Source organism: Artemia franciscana, chromosome 5, assembly GCF_032884065.1.
Source record: "Artemia franciscana chromosome 5, ASM3288406v1, whole genome shotgun sequence".
NCBI lineage: Eukaryota > Metazoa > Arthropoda > Branchiopoda > Anostraca > Artemiidae > Artemia > Artemia franciscana.
The window spans coordinates 2,555,763-2,574,780 of record NC_088867.1 but is presented as its reverse complement, the minus strand read 5'-3'; the positions used below and the strand labels follow the sequence as shown (position 1 = coordinate 2,574,780).

Below are 19,018 nucleotides of genomic sequence, written 5' to 3'. Positions count from 1 at the left end.
TTTGCAAAATCACAGGATGGCTTGCTCCAGCCCCCCATCACACTTCCTGGCTGAAGGGCCATGAAACGGAGATCAGCACCACAGGTAGGGACCTTGAAGCCCAGTGCCGTGTTCTTTGCCCTTTTATTTTCTTTTTTTTTACTAAGCAGTACATACTTTGTTTTTGTTGATGATACATGGGCAATGATTTTAAAGGCAAATTGATTGCATTTGCAGGAAGGGACTGGGGTAGAAAACTTGAAAAGAGGGAACTGAAAACCACAAGCTTATGGTTTAAGACCATGAAAGACTAAATAACTTGTAATTTTCTCTTATTGATATTTTGTCCTAATTGGCCAAAGTTATAGTGTTATGGCACAAAATAGATCTTTTTGGGGACGAAAGCTCCCTCATAAAATAAAAAAAAAAAATTAGAAATTTTTTATTTCCGTTCAGATGAGCGCTGTCAAGATAATCTACGATTCTTTGCTCAATCAATCGGACTAGCAAAAAAAGGAACAGTGGTGATCTGGAGGCTGTTATTTTGAAATTATATTTGAGAAGTTTCTGGCTTTTTTAACTCTCAAAAATTTCTTTTCGAAACTAAAAATTGGAACTACTACTGGGATATATGCTGTAGATTTAATGACTTATGAAGCCCACTATACCCGTTAAAAAGATGGAGCCACTTGGGTGACTATAATCGTTATATCTGCTTTTTAGAAAAAATAAATTATGTTAAAAAAAAAACTAGTACAAAATAGCTGGAAACAACCTAATGACTACAAATGAAGTGAAGTTAGTCTTGTAGTTATTAATGTCATTAAATTCAATGATACTAGACTTCACAAATCAGTTGTCCTCATAATTGTACGTACATGGCGTACGTACGTAAATATGTACGTATATATGGCGTACAAATGGCGTACATGGCGTCCTGTACCGTTCAAATTTTAGGTGGACACTCTTCGACTGGCTATTGGCTATATAAACTTCCTTGCTGACCTCTTATCATCTGATCGTCACCCCCAAGATGCCGCACATGGTGTGTCTCAAGAGCCTCCGAAGAAAATAATTGTTTCTAACAGAGGTAAGTAACAATTCACTTTCGGGGACACGACTTCAATCAAAAACAAGGAACCGACCAATTACATGAAAAACACTATATATAATAGGAAAATTCATAGAACGCACGTCATTTTGGGTAGAAAAATGTGTGGAAACATATGATAGACGAATTATTTAGAAAATTCACAACAGTTTAGGCTGAGCACGGGGAGGGGGTGAGATCCAAAGGTCTCACCAAGTTTCTTGCACAGCCTAAGTATCTGTAAGTCAGTAGTTTAAAGTTAATTTCTTATGAAATTATAGTTTTTAATTGAAAACTAAGACCCCAATGTCAACTTCTTTAGATTCAGGGAGGCAAATTTCGGATATAATTTTTTTTTATCAAGTTTCTCTTTTCAGTATAATTGTTTATGTTTTTTTATTAAATAAAAAACAATTTTTTTAACGGAAAGTAAGGAGCGATATTAAAACTTAAAACGAGCAGAAATTACTCAGTGTATAAAGGGGCTGTTCCCCCTTCAGCGTCCCGCTCTTTACGCTACAGTTTGACTCTTTCTCTCAACTCTACTTTTTAAAACAGTAAAAAAATAATTAACAAAATAACTAATAAAATCACTTTAGCGTAAAGAGTGAGGTGTTAGGAGGAGGTAAACCCCTCATATGCGCAATAATTTCTGTTCGTTTTAAATCTAATGCTGTTCCTTACTTTCAGTTGAAAAAACTTTTTCATATTTATTTTTTCATTGTTCAGTAAATAAATGCTAAAAAATCCTGCGCCCCCTTCAGGGAAATTTCATTTCCCTATAAAAAATTACTCCATAGAAAGTTCTCCCCGCAAAACCTCCTCCCATCAACCCCTCCCCATCCAAAAATCTCCCTTAAAGCGTCTGTACACTTCCGAATAACCATTACTATATGTAAACACTGGTCAAGGTTTGTAGCTTGCAGCCCCTCCCACGGGGACTGTGGGGAGTAAGTCGTCCCCAGAGACATAGTTATTAGGTTTTCCGACTATGTTGAATAAAATGGCTATCTCAGAATTTTGATCCAGTGATTTTGGGAAAAATGAGCGTTGGATGGGGCCTAGGTGGCCTTCAATTTTTTGGTCACTTAAAAAGAGCACTAGAACTTTCAGTTTCTGTTAGAATGAGCCCTCTCACGACATTCTAGGACCACAGGGTCGATACGATCACCCCTGAGGAAAAAAACAAACAAACAAATAAACACACATCTGTGATCTGTCTTGTGGCAAAAGATGCAAAATTCCACATTTTTGTTGATAGGAGCTTGAAACTTCTACTGTAGAGTTCTCTGATACGCTAAATCTGATGGTGTGATTTAATTTAATTAATCATTAATTAACTTTAATTCCATTTTTTTCTCACAGTTTCCAGGCCATTATTTTTTCTGGAACGATAAGGGATACCCATTCGCCTCAAAATGCTCCAAAATGTGAAATATTAATGATTAGTTTTTTTGTGACGGTTTTAAGCTAACTTTTTGCTATGAAATTTCAGCCATCAATTGAAAATAGAAGCAATGATTTGATCAGCCCTTTGCCATTGAAGCAGCTTACTAATAATTAAGTTTGAAATATTGGAATCTAGCATCTAATAGGCTCGCAAGGTTCATTTACTCATCTTTTCTTATCTTGAATTAGTTTTCTATTTTAGTTTCTGAAGATGATACTATTTTATAAAAAACTTTATTTTAAGCAGCTAAAATATAGTTGCTAAAATATGCATTACAGCGCTATTTTATTTCTGAATCTTATCTTTTTATAATTACAAAGGGCACTTGATACTGTAACTGCCTTTCGAATAGGCCCTTCAACAGCTTCTTATGATGTTCCACTGCCCCGCTAACGGTGGAAAAAACAAGAATGTCATTTTTTATATTTTCTAATACTACTTTTCGTGTGTCTGCCAACGCTACAATTCTTTGCTCTTTACTTTCATTTTCTAACGTTCTGATTCTCGCTGTTGCTTGTAATTCTAGCTACCGCTTATCTTCTAGCTACATATTTCTTTGTTCTCACCGCCGCATATATCTTCTTACCATATATTTCTCTGTTCTTCATTTTCATTTTTGATTTGTTCCGATCCTTATTGTTGCATGTCTTGTAATCGCTTATTTTTTGTTCTTCACTTTCGTTTTTGAGTGGTTGTAATTCTTACTCTCACTTATGTTGTAACCGCATGTTTGTTTGTTCTTGAATTTCTTTTTTGACTCCTTGTAATTGTAGTTTACAAAAATATTCTACATACATCTTTCTGGGTTTTTCATTTTCATTTATCATTGCTTCAGACAATATTTAATGCCCTTTGTCTTAGCTGCTTGGATTGGTCTTGTCATTTTTGATGGTCTAGGTTGTTCATTTTCACCCGTAAATTAACATTTTTCAGATTGTTCTCTTGATCTTGTATCAATTGATGGTCCAGCTTGTTCATTTTGAGCTTACGTTTTTGTCCTGTTTTGTCCTTTTTTGTCCCATTTTGTGCTTATGCTTATTTACTCTATTGTACTCTATTATGAAACTGCTGAAAATACTGTTTGAAATTTACCTTGACAAAAATGAATGCATGAATTTACAAATTTCTAAGTTTTGGTCCCGTAATTCTTTTAAACCTGTTTGAAAATCTAATTTTTTTGCGTCTCCAATTTCAATCAATATAATTGCTAAACTATATCAGATAGTTTTTCATTGGTTTTAGCCTGGAAAATCATCTCTCTATAGAAGCAACGCTTATGGGAATTGTTAAGAACTTTTTCACAATTTCGAAAAAAACGTTCATTTTGATGTAAGTGCGGGGCCCTGTCAAGCACGGGGCCCAATTTGGCCCAATCATTCCAACCACCCTTTATCCAGCCCTGCAAACAGGAAACTTGCAGCCCCCCAGCCTTGAACAGGAAGAAAGATCACTTTTTTGCATTGGTAACACTGATGTGTCCTTTTTTTTCTTCGTTAGAAAATGAAAGTAAAGAGCAAAAAATTGTAGTGTTGGCAGACACACAAAAGGTAGTATTAGAACATATAAATATTGCATTCTTGTTTATTCCACCGTTAGTGGGGCACTGAAACATCATAAAAAGTTGTTGAACGGATTATTTGAATGGCAGTTTCAGTATCTAGTTCCTTTGTAATTAAAAAAAGATAATATTTAGAAATAAAATAGCGATGTAATGTTATCAGCAACTATATTTTTGCTGCAGGATCATCTTCAAAAACGAAAATAGAAAACTAATTCCAGATAAGAAAAGAGGGGTATATGAACCTTGCGAGCTTATTAGATGCTAGATTTCAATATAACAAACTTATTCATCAGTAAGCTGCTTCAGTGGCAAAGGGCCCATCAAAATAGTGCTTCTATTTTCAATTGATGCCTGAAATTTCATAGCAACAAGTTGAAATTATATATATATATATATATATATATATCTATATATATATATATATATATATATATATATATATATATATATATATATATATATATATATATATATATATATATATATATATATATATATATATATATATATATATATATATATATATATATATATATATATATATATATATATAATATATATATATATACATATATATATGTATATACATATATATATATATATATATATATATATATATATATATATATATATATATATATATATATATATATATATATATATATATATATATTTTGCTTAAAAATTTTGTATTTGGAGGGGGCCCCGCAAAAACCTTCCAATCGGGCCCCGTAGCTAGTTGACCCGGGCCTTACTGTTTTGGGTTTTCATTAATGGCGATTCAAATGGTGAAATTTTGTTTCGAAATTAAAGCCATTTTTAAGGGATTTCACACAATTTCTGAATTCCTCTTAATTTATTTGCAAAATAACATTTTATTGTTAAGAGTAATTGAAATAATAGTTGCCATACCCGAATCAGCTTCAAATGAATATTTTTTGTCTCCCTGGATAGTTATTTTTAACACGTTTTCAAATTTTTGGTTACTAAGGACCGCGATCCGCTCTTTACTAGGTTGCAGCTATCGCTTCCATCATGATAATTGTCTGCAAAAAAGCACAACATCAATCGAACTAAATTAATAACAAGAGCAGCTGAAGAATTGCTAACCTCCTGCAGCTAAACACCATATCACTCATCATGACATGCAATACATCCAAATGTGTATACGAAACAAATAACCAGATTAATCAATCATTATTATTTCATAAATGAACCCCCGTTTGAATTCAATATTAACAACTTTGATTTTACAAACAATAGATTGTAAATGTCAAATAAAGTAGCAGTAACATATGCATTATCACATTTTAAGTCTGTAGACACGCGAGCAATGATTTGAAATTTATGGTTGCCTGTCATGAAATTGAGCAATGGAAGTGAAAATATACTGTTTGAGTGGACTTCCTACTTGGTCATGTTGACCACCATAAAGAACTTATTTCAGAATGTCCTTTTCGTGAAATTGCCATTTGTTTACTTTTAAATTTGTAGAAAAATTTAATTTTGAATTTTTGGGTATTTTATTTGTATTTACTTCGGAAAATCTATTTTTCTTTACTTATAAACATGTTTTTTTTAATGCACAATAAAACAGGCAAACAGTTCTTTGAGCCTGAAAGGAAACATCTATGAAGATCCTTTGAAGTTTCTGTCGTGTTTTTGTCCAAAATGTGTAATATCCCTTTGGTCACGTCCAAAAAACAAGTACACTGTGTTACTAAGGAATGTGTTTTAGAGCACTGATAGTTTGGTTACCCCTAATAACTAATAACTGTAATAACAGAATGTTATTCAAATATAAAACCATGGTGAACTTACCAAAAATAAAGATTTAGCATAGAATATTAAGATTTCATACTAGATATAGTTTAGCTTAAGTTATTAGGGGATTATAGAGCGTAGACCACGAGGACACATCACGAGATCGACAAATAAATAATCAGTAAATATTTTTCTCATTAAAAAACACGAGTAAAAACCAGGGGTGTATCAGGAGGAAGAAGTGACAGTTATATGTTTGAACATCCCTACTGAAATATGTCTTAAACTAATAAATCAGTCGTGATATCCAGAAAACATCCTTGGCCATACCCCACCTCCTCTGACTTTTTTGGTAGACCTTTTCTCCTTAAAAAAAATCTTTAGCCTCCGCACAAAATTCTTTTTGTAGACCACCCCTCCCAACAAAATCCAGGATGCATCCTTGATTTATATTTGTTTAAAATGTATTTTTGCTTTTATTCATTACTAACACATAGTCCCCCCAAGTAGTTCGACCCAAGAGTCATAACAGTTCTGACATGTCTTGCTTTCATACAAGAAATTTGCAAGAAAATGATGTCATGCATCAAAAGGGGTACATTTTGAAACTTAATGGGATGGGACACATTTTGAACCAGCAAAACGAAACTTTTAGGGGTTCGATGAAATGATATGAAGATTTTTAGTGGCAACCCTGATTCCTCAATCAAGAAATGGTAAAAATATTATCTATCTGCAGTTGCTTTATGTCAAACAGCTGAAATTAAATAGTTTACCAAACTCAAATTAGTATTGACTCAAATATTTTACCCGAAATTTTACAAAATTTGTTTGTGACAGAAACATGTTTAAGAAAAATGTCAATTTTGGAGGCTATAGGAGACAATTTGTAGACTGGTTAGTTTGCCCAGGTTCATTTGTAAATCAATATTGCAACGCTATAGCATATAGTATTTCCTATATAAAAACTAAATAGAACTATTGACAAAATTACGGCGACTGTGGGGGTTGCTTTACGTTAAACAGCTGAAATCGCATTAATAGATCAAATATAAAGAACTGTATAACCTATCCAGAACTTCCCCTTGAGCAGGAAGGAAGCACCGGAACCTTCATATGACAGGTGATAATAACTCTTTCCTGTTTTCAAGAGGGTGCTAAAACACTGCTATTTACTAGAAGTAGATTAGTTCAAATTTAGGTAATAGGGTCAATTATGGTGTGATAAATGCATTTAACAGTTTTTACGTTTGATATTTAAACTTTTCGTCTCAAGAAAGCTAGGGTCGTAGAATAATATATCTGTCAGCATAATTATTACTATTCTACTACTACTAATTCTACTCTACTACTACTACTACTACTTGAAGGTAATAGAACTGAGTAGGCTTCTTATCTAACACACTCTATTTTAGCTCCTGCTGTTTGCCGCCCCCCATGGCATTTTTTCTCTGCATTAATTCTTACACTTCGGCATTCGAGAACCAAGTACTGCCTTACGCTACCTTGAGGGTCTGTTTTATTAAATGAGTTAGGATTCCAATTAATTCCCGACTTATTCTTCCTGATTATCTGGTTTCAATAGGCAGCTTAATGGCGCTTCCTAATTAAATTGCGATGTGGGCATAGTGTATTATTATTATTATTTTTCTTATCAGGGCACTCCGTATAGAAGGACTTGTCTCAGAAACTTAGAAAAGGTCTAGTTCAGTTGGAAATTAAAGGGGGAAATTAACACATCCAGTCAAAATTTTGAGATAGTCATTTTGTTCAACGTAGTTAATAGGTCTGGAAATTATGTCTTTGAGTATAACCCACCCCTCCCCCACTTCCCTCAACAATAGGGGTGTAAGTAGTGTCCAGAGGATACATAAGTTTTTTTTATAGAAAGGAGGTTGTATAAACTTAGGAGGGGGCTCATTGGATTAGAAATCAGAAGTTCTAGTGCCGTTTTTAAGAGTCAAAGAGATTGGAGGACAGCCATCATCCCCACGCCACGTCGTATTTTCCCCGAATACGACCGATAGAAATTTTGAGATGGCCATTCGTTGTCGTAGAAACTTCGAAAAGGGCTCATGTGATTGGAAATTGAAAGGGCTAGGGCCCTTTTTAATAGTCAAAAGAGATTGCAAGGCAACAAGCCACCCCCCCCCAACTACCTCAAGGCTATCTTTTCTCCAGACATCCAATCAAACTTTGAGATAGCCATTTTCTTCAGCGTAGTTGAAAGGTCTGGAAATTATTTCTTTGAGGATGACAATCCCCCTCCCTTACAGCTCTCAGCGCAAGGATTATAAATCATGCTCCGAGGGCATATAAGGTTCTTATGGAAAGGATGATCGTATAAAATTTGGAGGGGGCTCATTGGATTAGAAATCAGAAGTTCTAATGCACTTTTTAAGAGTCAAAGTGATCGGTGGGTTGCCACCCACCGCTCCCCCCATATCATATTTTACCCTAAATGCATCATATAAAATTTTGAGATAGTCATTTGTTCAAAAATAGTCAAAATCTCATGCAAACAAAGTCTTTGAGGTTGACAGAATCTCCCAGAGTCTGGGGGTAAGGATTGTAAGTTACGCCCCAGGATCATATAAGGTTTTCATGGAATGGGTGGTTGCGCAGACGTTAGAAGATGCTTATTTGATTGGAAATTTATATTTCTAGTTCTGTTTTCAATGTCAAAAGTGGTGAAGAGCACCTATCCCCCTGATATCCTGATATTCAATTGAAATTGTGATATAGCCACTTTGTTATTTATAGTCCAAAAACCATATAACAATGTCTATATGGTGGACACAACCCCCCAGAGCCGAGCAAGGGTTGTAAGTTGTTTTCCGGTACATATAAGATTATTAAGGAACGCGTTGTTGTATATACTTTGGACCGGGGGGAGCTCATTTGACTGGAAGTCGGAAATTTTAAGTCCCTTTTTAAGAGTCAAAAGTGAATGGAGGGCAAGCAGCCCTCCCTCCCATGTCTATCATTCCCAGGAACACATCGGATCAAAATTTTAAGCGAACTCTTTTGTTTGGCATTGTGGAAAGGGCCAGTCATTATGTCTCAGGGAGTGTCAACCTCCCCAGAGTCCTCAGGGAAAGGGCTGTAAGTTAGGTAATTCGTTCATTGTTTACATACAGTATATATTATTGAGAAAGGTGTGCTTGTTTGAGCTTTACTTTCCAAGAAGACGAAGGGCATTCAGGTGAGCCTTTCATATAATGTTTAAGGGAGTGTTAAACTAAATCGAATGACGTTATGTGTATACGGATTGCCAAAACGGTGTAACTCTGGAATAACTGAGTATATTAATTTGGAAAATTCAGAAAATGATAAGGGAGATGATCAAAAAGGCAATATTTGCATGCCGCCAATACTTCTACAGCTGCCATTACTGCTGCTGCTACACTACTCCATTTACAATATTAAAGATAAATTTGAACTAAATCAAAAGACGTTATGTGCGTGCACATTATCAAATAGCGTATTTCAAGATTTGATTTGTGTATTAAGTTGGAACTTTCAGAGAATGCTTCAAGGGGACTACTACTTCTATTGCAACTACTTGTAAGACTAAGAGCACTGAGATGAAAATTTCAAAAAGTATATGAACATACATGTTATCAAAAAGACATAGCACAATGGCTAATTATATTAATTTGAAACTTCCAGAACTTGATGAGAGGAATGTTCTACCGACCAATAGGCAGTATGGCATTATTACTGCTGTTACTAGTACTACCACTATTACTATTAACATTATTACTAGTAATACCAATACTACTACTCTGACTACTATTACAACTATGCCTAAGGGTATGAAGGTGAAATTTTCAAGGAAATTTGACGGGGGAAGGCGAATTAAATCACAACACGACGTCTGTATGGAAATACAGTTATTGGCTATCAAACTTTAAATTGGTATTTACAGTAAATTGGTTATCAAAAGTGTGTAACAAGGTATAACAGCTGTCATAACTTAACACTGTTTAAGTTTAAATAGTTTTTCAAAGAAAAGTAAAGAGCTATAATAAACCGAAAAAGAGTCGACATAAAGTCAAATAATTTTCCAAACGTAAAACGACCACAAATCACCATCAATAAATAAATGGAACACAAAACAATCAGAAATTACAACAAATAACTGAGTTGACCTCAAAATGATCAGGTACTAAGGTGAGTTGGGCTAAAGACCCCAAGTTGTTCTAAATACTAGAAAATAATTTGCACTTTGAGCTACTCAGCCGAATAGTAACCGAAACTCTGATAAAATATTTTTATATTTTTGAATTCCATTATTAAAGCTTATTAAAAACTTAGGTGCTAATAAATATGTAACATCGCTTCATAAAATTTTACTCGTAACATTTGTCCACTTTTTGCATAAGATAACCCCCCTCCCTCAATAAATGCTTCACCAGGATACAAACGTACCCCACTTACCCATTCCCTAGCAACACCGCTGCAGACAGGCAATTCTTTAGGCAAGGGTTAAGCCATTTTATGCTAACTTCTTGCATTTTTAGCCTGTTATCGCAATTTTTCCAATACCGTGTTCTTTCTCCCTCTCTCTCTCTCTCTCTCTCTCTCTCTCTCTCTCTCTTTCTCTCTCTCTTCCAAATGGTAAGTTTCGTAGGAACAAACCCCTGCTCAAATGTCTGAAATCGCTGTAAAAAAAATGTATAACTGATGCAAACATAACTATTAACAAACTTTCTCTTATGGCCATTAATAAATGGTCATAATTAGCTATTAAGAATTTAAATATCTGCGCAGTAACACATACTTTAATAAAATGAATAAAAAGGGACTACTTTCAAAGATTTGAAATTAAAATAAATTTTGGAATAAGATCTAGCAAATTTACTGAATAATAACAGTAAAAAAGGGGAAACCTCAGCCACCTGTGTGATTTTCATCGTTTTAATGGATTGTTTTCTTGCACAGCAAAAAAAGTGCAGAATATTTGTCTAAAATATAAAAAGTATAAATATAAATATAAAATATTATTTAAAATATAAATTATTTATTAAAACAATTATTATTTAAAATTAAAATTAAAATTAAGTAGTTAAATTAATTAAAATGAATTAAATTAATTAATAAAAAATTAATTAATTAATTAAATAATTAAATAAATTAATTAAATTAATTAATTAAAATTAAAATTAAAAATTAATAACTATTATTTTAAAAATGTAAATTTAAAATATAAAATATAAAATATTTGTCTAAAATGTAAAAAGAGCAATTGTGAACCAAATTTACGTGAAAGATCCAGTTAACTCAGCAAGCGACAATAAAATTGATCTAGACCTTTTCAGCCTTTTAGCACATACCTTAGGTTTACTATATTGCTAAGTAATACAAGTATGTTTTCGATACAACCATAAACTGTTTTGGTACGTATGGTTTGCAAATGATTATTATTTTATTTCTTAGCCAAAAATATCGAAATTCTAATAAAAAGACATGATTCAAAAACTATTTTGTCAAAACTTTTGGTAATGATAAAAACCCGATTGAATTGTGGAATAGGACACGAAAGTGCATGTAAAAAATGAATAATTCTGGTTTAAAAAAAAAATAAAAATTGACATTTTTATTTCAAGATTGTGATTAAAATTTATTTTTCAAATGCTGAGACACTAACTAACCCTTGTAGCCATATTTTTATTTTCAATCCATGCTAAAGATTTTCTGTGGTTGGTAAGATTTTATACATAAAAATTATCAAACAGTTCGTGGTAAGAAACTGTAAGTAAGGAGCAACCCAACTCAATAGTAGCCAATATTCTAAAAGGGTATTTTGATACCAATAGATACATCAAAAAATTGGATTTTTATGGTGATTTTAAATATGTAAGTTTCCTCAAGTTTAGTCCTATCCATCAAAAGCTACGAGCCTGAGAAAATTTGCCTTTTTTGAAAAAAGGGTGAAACACCCTCTAAAAGTCATATAATCTTAATTAAAATCATACCATTAGATTCCACGTATCAGAAAACCCTATGGCAAAGGTTTCAAGCTCCTATATGCAAAAATGTGGAATTTTGTATTTTTTGCCAGAAGAAAGATCACGGATGCGTGTTTATTTGGTTTTTTTCCAGGGGTGATTTTATCAACCCGCTGGTCCTAGGATATCGCAAGGGGGCTTGTTTGAATGGAAATTAAAAGTTCTAGTGCCCTTTTTAAGTAACCAAACAAATTCGATGGCAACTCGGCCCTCTCCCACGCTCATTTTGCCAAAGTCACCTGATCAAAATTTTCAGATAGCAATTTTGTTCAACATAGTCAAAAACCTAATAACTATGTCTTTGAGGATGACTTAATCCCCCAGGGTCCCCAGGGAAAGGGCTGCAAGCTCTGAACTTTGCCCATTGTTTACATGTAGTATAGGTCATTTGGAAGTATAGAGGCGTTTTCAGGGGGAGGATTTTTTCTGGGGAGGAGTCGGGGGACGGGGTTACTTCGGAAGACATTTCCATGGAGAAATTTTTCACGGACGAATGGGAATTTTCCATGAATGGGATGCCCTATTTCTCGCCATAATTTAAAAAAAGATCAGAAATTAAATAAAAAAAACAAGTTTTTTCAACTGAAAGTAAGGAGTAACACTAAAACTTAAAACAAACAGAAATTATTATGTATATTGGGGGATTCTCCTTTCGTCAATACCTAAAGATATACTTTTCTAATAAATACTCTTTACGCTAAAGTTTTTTTTTTTAAACTTTAATTAAACTAATTAAACAGCCTTTGTGATTCAGGGGTTATTCTTAAAGTATTGGAACAAAATTTGAACTTCAGCTCAAAGAGAGAGGTGTTGACGAGGGAGCGAACCCCCTCATATACGAAATTTAATTAAATAAAAAAAACAAGTTTTTTTGACGGCAAGTAAGGAGCGACATTAAAACTTAAAACGAACAAAAATTGTTCCATATATGAAACGGGTTGTCCCCTCCGTAACGCCTTGCTCTTTGCGCTAAAGTTCTTCATTGTTTTAAAAAGTAGAGTTGTGACAGAGTTAAACTTTAGCGTAAAGAGCGAGGCGTTGAGGAGGGGATAACCCCTTTCATATATGGAACAATTTCTGTTCGTTTTAAGTTTTAATGTCGCTCCTTACTTGCAGTTAAAAAAATGTTTTTTTTTTAATTTCTGAATGTTTTTGAATTAATATATGTTTTGATTTTGGCTTACCGCAAGTGAATAATTAAAACGAAATTTGCACATTAATTTTTTTGCTAAATAGCTTTCTCATAGTTTGGATCGGACGATTTTGATAAGACAAAGGGGTGGGGAGGAGGCCTAGCTGCCCTCCAGTGTTTTGGTTACTTAAAACGGTAACTAGAATTTTATTTTTTACGAACGTTTTTGTTAGTAATAAATAAACGTAACTTACGAGTTAACTCATGTAATGAACTTCTATATTTATGTATTTTTATTATGTAAATGAGGGGGTTCGCCCCCTCGTCAATACCTCGCTCTTTGCACAAGAGCTTGAATTTTGTCCCAATTCCTTAAGAATGACCCCTGAATCACAAAGACCGCAGAATAAATAGTTGAAATTACTAAAAATACCTTAGCGTAAAGAGCAAGGTATTGCAGAGGAGACAAACTCCCTTATATATGTAATATTTCCTGTTCGCTTTGGGTTTTAATGCTGCTCATTACTTCCAGTTGAAAGAAATTATTTATTTATTTTCTCATTGTTTTATTTTTAATAATGCTAGAAAAGCCTGCGCACCCTTCATGGAAATTCTCTTCCCTCGTGATGAATTCCTCCAAGGAAAGATCCTCCCACGTAACCCCCTTTATTTGACCCACCCTCATCCCAAAGCGAAAAATTCCCCTCAAACGTCGGTACACTTCATAATAACCATTACTGTATGTAAACAATGGTCAAAGTTTGTAACTTGCAGCCCCTCCCCCAGGGACTGTGGGGGATGAAATCGTCCTCAAAGACATAGCTATTAGGTTTTCGACTAAGATGAAAAGAATGGTAATCTCAAAATTTTAATCCGGTGACTTTGGGGAAAGTATGCGTGGGAGGGGGCCTGGGTGCTCTCCAATTTTTTGGTCATTTAAAAAGGCACTAGAACTTCTATTTTCCGTTAGAATGAGCCCTCACATGATATTCTAGGACCACTGGGTCGATACGTTCACCCCTGGGAAAAAAAACAACAAATAAACACGCATCCGTGATCTGTCTTCTGGTAAAAAAATATAAAATTTCACATTTTTGTAGAAAGGAGCTTGAAACTTCTACAGTAGTGTTCTTGATGGTATGATTTTCGATAAGATTCTATGACTTTTAGGGGGTGTTTTCCCCTATTTTCTAAAATAAGGCAAATTTTCTCAGGCTCGTAATTTGTGATGGGTAAGACTAGACTTGATGAAACTTACATATTTAAAATCAGCATTAAAATGTAATTCCTTTGATGAAACTACTTGTATCAAAATTCCATCTTTTAGAGTTTCGGTTACTATTGAGCCGGGTCGCTCCTTACTACTATGAGTAGAGTGAGTGCTACCTTTAAAGTAATATCTAGTGCCCTCTTTTGAGAGGAGGATGCCTCTCTAACTTTTCTTAAACGTCAAAATATTATATTGTCCCGTCTTCTTTATAAAATATGAAGTTGATACTACATAAATTTATTGCCCAGAATCCCAAATTAACTGTCAAATACAGAGTAATAGTTAAAACAAAAAGTACTTCTGAGCCACACATGGGCTCAGACGGTGAAATTTGAAAAACGAAAGATGGAATAAAATAATATCTCTTGCTGAAACATAACACTTAATTCAACAATCAGCATGCAGAAGTCTTTCAATACTATACGAATGGCCAAGTTTTCTATCCAGGACGGTGTGAATTCAAATTTATTTTGCTGAAAAAAAAGTAAACTCCACAAAATATACATAGAATGCTTCTCGATACTTGAGCCAAGGGTTGCTAGACTTTTCATCCGTGAAGTGGCTATAAAGATGCTTCGACTGAAATGAACCATACCTTAAATTTTTCATGCTACACTTGAGGCGAACCAGACAAAACAGAACCTTTTTTTGCTGACGAACCAGTGTGTGCACAGAAAATTTTAAGCTGGACTAGAAAATGTTGGATTACAGAATTTTTTCTTTGAAGTAAAAATATTCAGTTTATTTTTTTCTTCGGAAGTTTGTTTTGAATTTAAAATAATAGATACATAATTTTTAAACCAATGGTTGAAGTCATTTTTCTCCATTCCTGTGCATTTTTATTTATTTATCTCAGCTTGTTTTTATCTAATATTACTGTTTACTCTCAGTTGCTTAGTTTTAATTTTCCTTTCTTTTATGGTAAGCTCTTAATAGTTCTTTTTTCTGTTTCGTCTATTTAGACCCTTTCGAAAATTATTCTGTACATTCGATTTCATGGACGATTGAGAAAGAAGCTGGTGTTGCTGGTCCAGGAACAATGATTACAAAACTTTGGACACCGGAAGACCCTAGGACGACAAAACAAAAGTATTGATCTCAAGAACCTTTTCGTTGTTGGAACTAAGTGTATTTTGTTGTTTTATTCTTGGATCTCTAGTCCATGCCTCATACAATCATTTTTTCAAGCTTCAATATCCAGAAGTTTAGGCATAAAGATCATTTATAGTATATGTCCAGTATCAGTATTTTCCTCAAATTCATGAAATCTTTAAAATTCTGATTATGCTCAAGTTTTGATGGTACACTACAGTAGCCAAACATATTTTTAGTTTTCAATGTCTTTCGACTAGGGATACCAAAAAAACAAGGGTAACAAGTTACTTATTCAACTAAAGAGAAAATGGAAGGTTACTTTCCTACAACTCCATGATAAGTGCATGCTTTAATTTTATTGGTATACATTTGTGACTTATGTTTGTAAGCCAATCATTTTATTTCTTATTTCTGGAGGAACAAACAACCCGCCATTTTGGATAGTGTGTTTGGTTTAAAGCCTTCTCCGTGAAGTTTCAGAAAAGTAAAAGGAACCATAAGTTTTCGAGTCACAATTCCTTTTTTTTTTTTAGAGGTCCATAAGTTTTCGAGTCACAATTTTTTTTTTTTTTTTTTTTTTTTAGAGGTCCCATAGTTTCTTTTGGATTCAACTATAAATGCTCAAAGACATTCATCTGTTGTATTTAAAATATTAAAAAAAATGTTAATTTTGCATTGACAAAACTATCTCAAAATGGAAGTCGTGTAAATGATTTTTTTCTGTAGGTTTTCGGTGCAAAGCAATCTTGGTACCTTAAATATTATAAGTCCTGTTTCCAATTTATGGGAATTTGTTGAACTTTCGTTGGCCGAAACTGAAAGATAAGTTTGGTACAGTTCAAGAGGCTTATGGTAAAGGTAAAGGTAAAGAATACGGCATTAGACTTTACAGTCCCTACCGGCGGTGTTGAACTTCATTTCTTGGCCCTTCAGCCAGGAAGTTCAATGGGGGGCCTTCCCCAGATTTCTCCAGGTACCCATTAAGAGCTGGGTCGACTCTGGTTCAGCTTGCAGAGTCACGCCACTGACCCCACTCCCAAACTAAATAATTGGGTACTCTAGGATTCGAACCCTCGCCCTGTCAGACAAAGGATCCTGAATCCAGCGCACCAATCCACTCGGCCAGGACTGATGCTCATAAATAAATATGCAGTATGTAGCACAAAGAAACTGCTTATGAAATTTACGTGACAATTGTTTTGTGGTAGCTCTTTAGCTTACCAACTGTCAGCAGCTAAGGCGTTGGAACCATGTATAAAAATATGGATCGGGACAGGTACCACGCGGTGTCGAACCCAAGTGATTCTGATGGCTATCAGGCGGCCCTTTTAGAGGGGCCCCAGATTTGTGGAACGGTGTAATTTGCTGAGTAAAGTATAGTTAAAAGAAAACAACAGCGCTACAGTACGATTAAAAATAGAAGAGGTCACTAGGCTCTTATCTCTGGATGGCACCATTGTAGTTTCTCAGTTTAACCTGGTATATTTTTATAAAGCATTACAAAAGCTGGTTCTAATAATTAAAAAGTCTTAATGTTTTTTGTTTTTTTTTAATATTTTTTAATGTACATTCCATTTAATTTCCTTAATGTACATTCCAATATGTTTGATTTTTTATGTCCATGTTGTTAATTCTCTTATATTTTGCTTACTGTATATTTATATTTTACTCTCTTATATTTTAACTTATATTTTTCTATATTTTGAAGGCTGAAAGAAACCTTAATTAAGGTTTATATTAATTAGGTTAATATTAAAAAGAAAAAAGCAACAAAAGAACTATCTAGTGCTTACATTTTATCAGTCAAGAGAAAATCACAATAACCTATTTGATTTTACCCCTTTTTTTTTTACCAAAATACACAGTGATGCCGATAAGAGAGAAGACTGTAATGGTTTGAAAAAAGATCGTCAGTGACATCTAACGTTGTACAGCAATCTCCTGAAGCCGATTATAAATTCAATTAAACAAATTATTTGTATCCAATTTTCGCTTTAGATCTTTGATATATTACATATACTAATCATAATGTGTGTAAAGTAAGCAAAATAGGCAGTATCAAATTTTGGGAAGTTAGTAAACATGAAATACTTTAGCTACTGTAGATTCTGTAGACAATTTTAAGCTTCTTATTCAAAAATTGGATTTTTTTTTGATTTTTTTTAACAAGAAGTAAAAAAAAATGAACCTAGCCTCCCTCAGAATTAAACCTGGAAACTAATCTTGCATATTTTATACTCCAGACAAAAAATATTGCATAGCAAAAGCCTGATGAATGTGAGAAGCTTTCCTGATTCAAAGAAATTGACACTAATATTTGATATGAAATTTTCAAAAATTAAATCTTAGTGATTTTTAGCTTACTTTGAATTTCCCTACTGTTGGGCTTTGTGAAGGGGTGCTAGTTGCAGCTGTTCCTATTGTACCTGGTATACAGTTTTAAAATACTTTTTGTATTTATTTTCCTATAAATGTAATATTGCAGCCGAAAGCCTTTTATTTTTCATAAAGTGATTGTGTTTCAAATGGAACTGAATCCCTATCTTGAATACATCCTTCTCTTTTGAACACATTCCAGAAGGTAATGTGTTCTGGAATGTGTTAAAACTCACTTAAAATATAATTTTGAAATACAAGCCTATAAGAATTGGGCTATTGTAAGTTGATTTAAATTAAGATAATGTAAAAGTGGCATTATTTGACAATTTTGATTTTGTTATTAAGCTGACTATTTTGGCTATTTTGGTTGTTCATTTGTGTCAACTGCGTTGTTTTGTTTAAATCTATTATATTTATTAGTTGCTTTTATTCATTCATTTTTTGTATATTTTCATCATGTTTGGAGAATATAAACCTGTGTCCATTGTGAGTCTGTGGTGAAAAATTCAGGATGGGCACCACACTATTGACCTAAGCCTTATAATATCGACCTTGAATGCCTAAGCATAACCTTTCAAGCCTTTTTTCTTCACTCCCAAAAGTTCAGTTTGAGCAATATACAAAATCAAAACGGGTTACCTTAAAAGGACCAGTATCATTTCTTTGTCAGATCAATCTATCAATGCCATCTATCGTCTATCACCTAACGTCAATACATTCTACGCTAAAATTCTACACAATGCCTTTATTTTCTGAGTCCCTTCCCTCACCTATGGTTTTTGTATAATATAATCCTTGTAAAGATAGCAGCAGATCATGTTTAAGTCAACCTTGTTTAGGCTAGTCAGTTATTTCTAGTCATACAAGTCTCAGTTTTTATAAATGTTATTTATTTGTCTTTGTAAATAAACGATTTTACTTTTTTGGCTGATTACCACAGTAGGTAAACCATAGTTCAGAAGGTACTTTGACTGGGCAATCTTTATCTTTCTTCAGTAAGTAAATTATGAACCTTTGCACAACAAACCATGCTCTTATTGACTTAAAGAGTCTCATCCCTGCAAGTCCATGCAGTCCGTGTGCTGCAAGTTCATGAGCGCATCACAATGTATTGCTTTAAATGTGCTTGAGTAATTTCACTCATGATAGATAGGAGGGAAATTTTAGACCTTTTTTAACCAATTGGTAAGTTATTTAAGTCCAAAGCGCTGAGGTACCAAGCATCGTTATTTTTGTCAATTTTACTACGATTTTATCGCACTTTTGGCGTTTTCTCTTAAATTT

The 19,018-nt window shown here is 33.6% G+C and overlaps 1 protein-coding gene across 1 annotated transcript in view; it reads left to right on the top strand.

Annotated features, from left to right (window-relative positions):
- Positions 1–18,640, top strand: part of LOC136026872 (pancreas transcription factor 1 subunit alpha-like) — a 28,395-nt gene extending 9,755 nt beyond the window's left edge. Inside the window, exons 3-4 of the mRNA XM_065703660.1 lie at positions 937–1,069; positions 15,223–18,640. Of these exons, the coding sequence (XP_065559732.1) occupies positions 937–1,069; positions 15,223–15,356 (267 nt within the window). The 3' untranslated portion in view covers positions 15,357–18,640. The remainder of the gene's footprint in view (positions 1–936; positions 1,070–15,222) is intronic.
- The last annotated feature ends 378 nt before the right edge of the window (positions 18,641–19,018 follow it).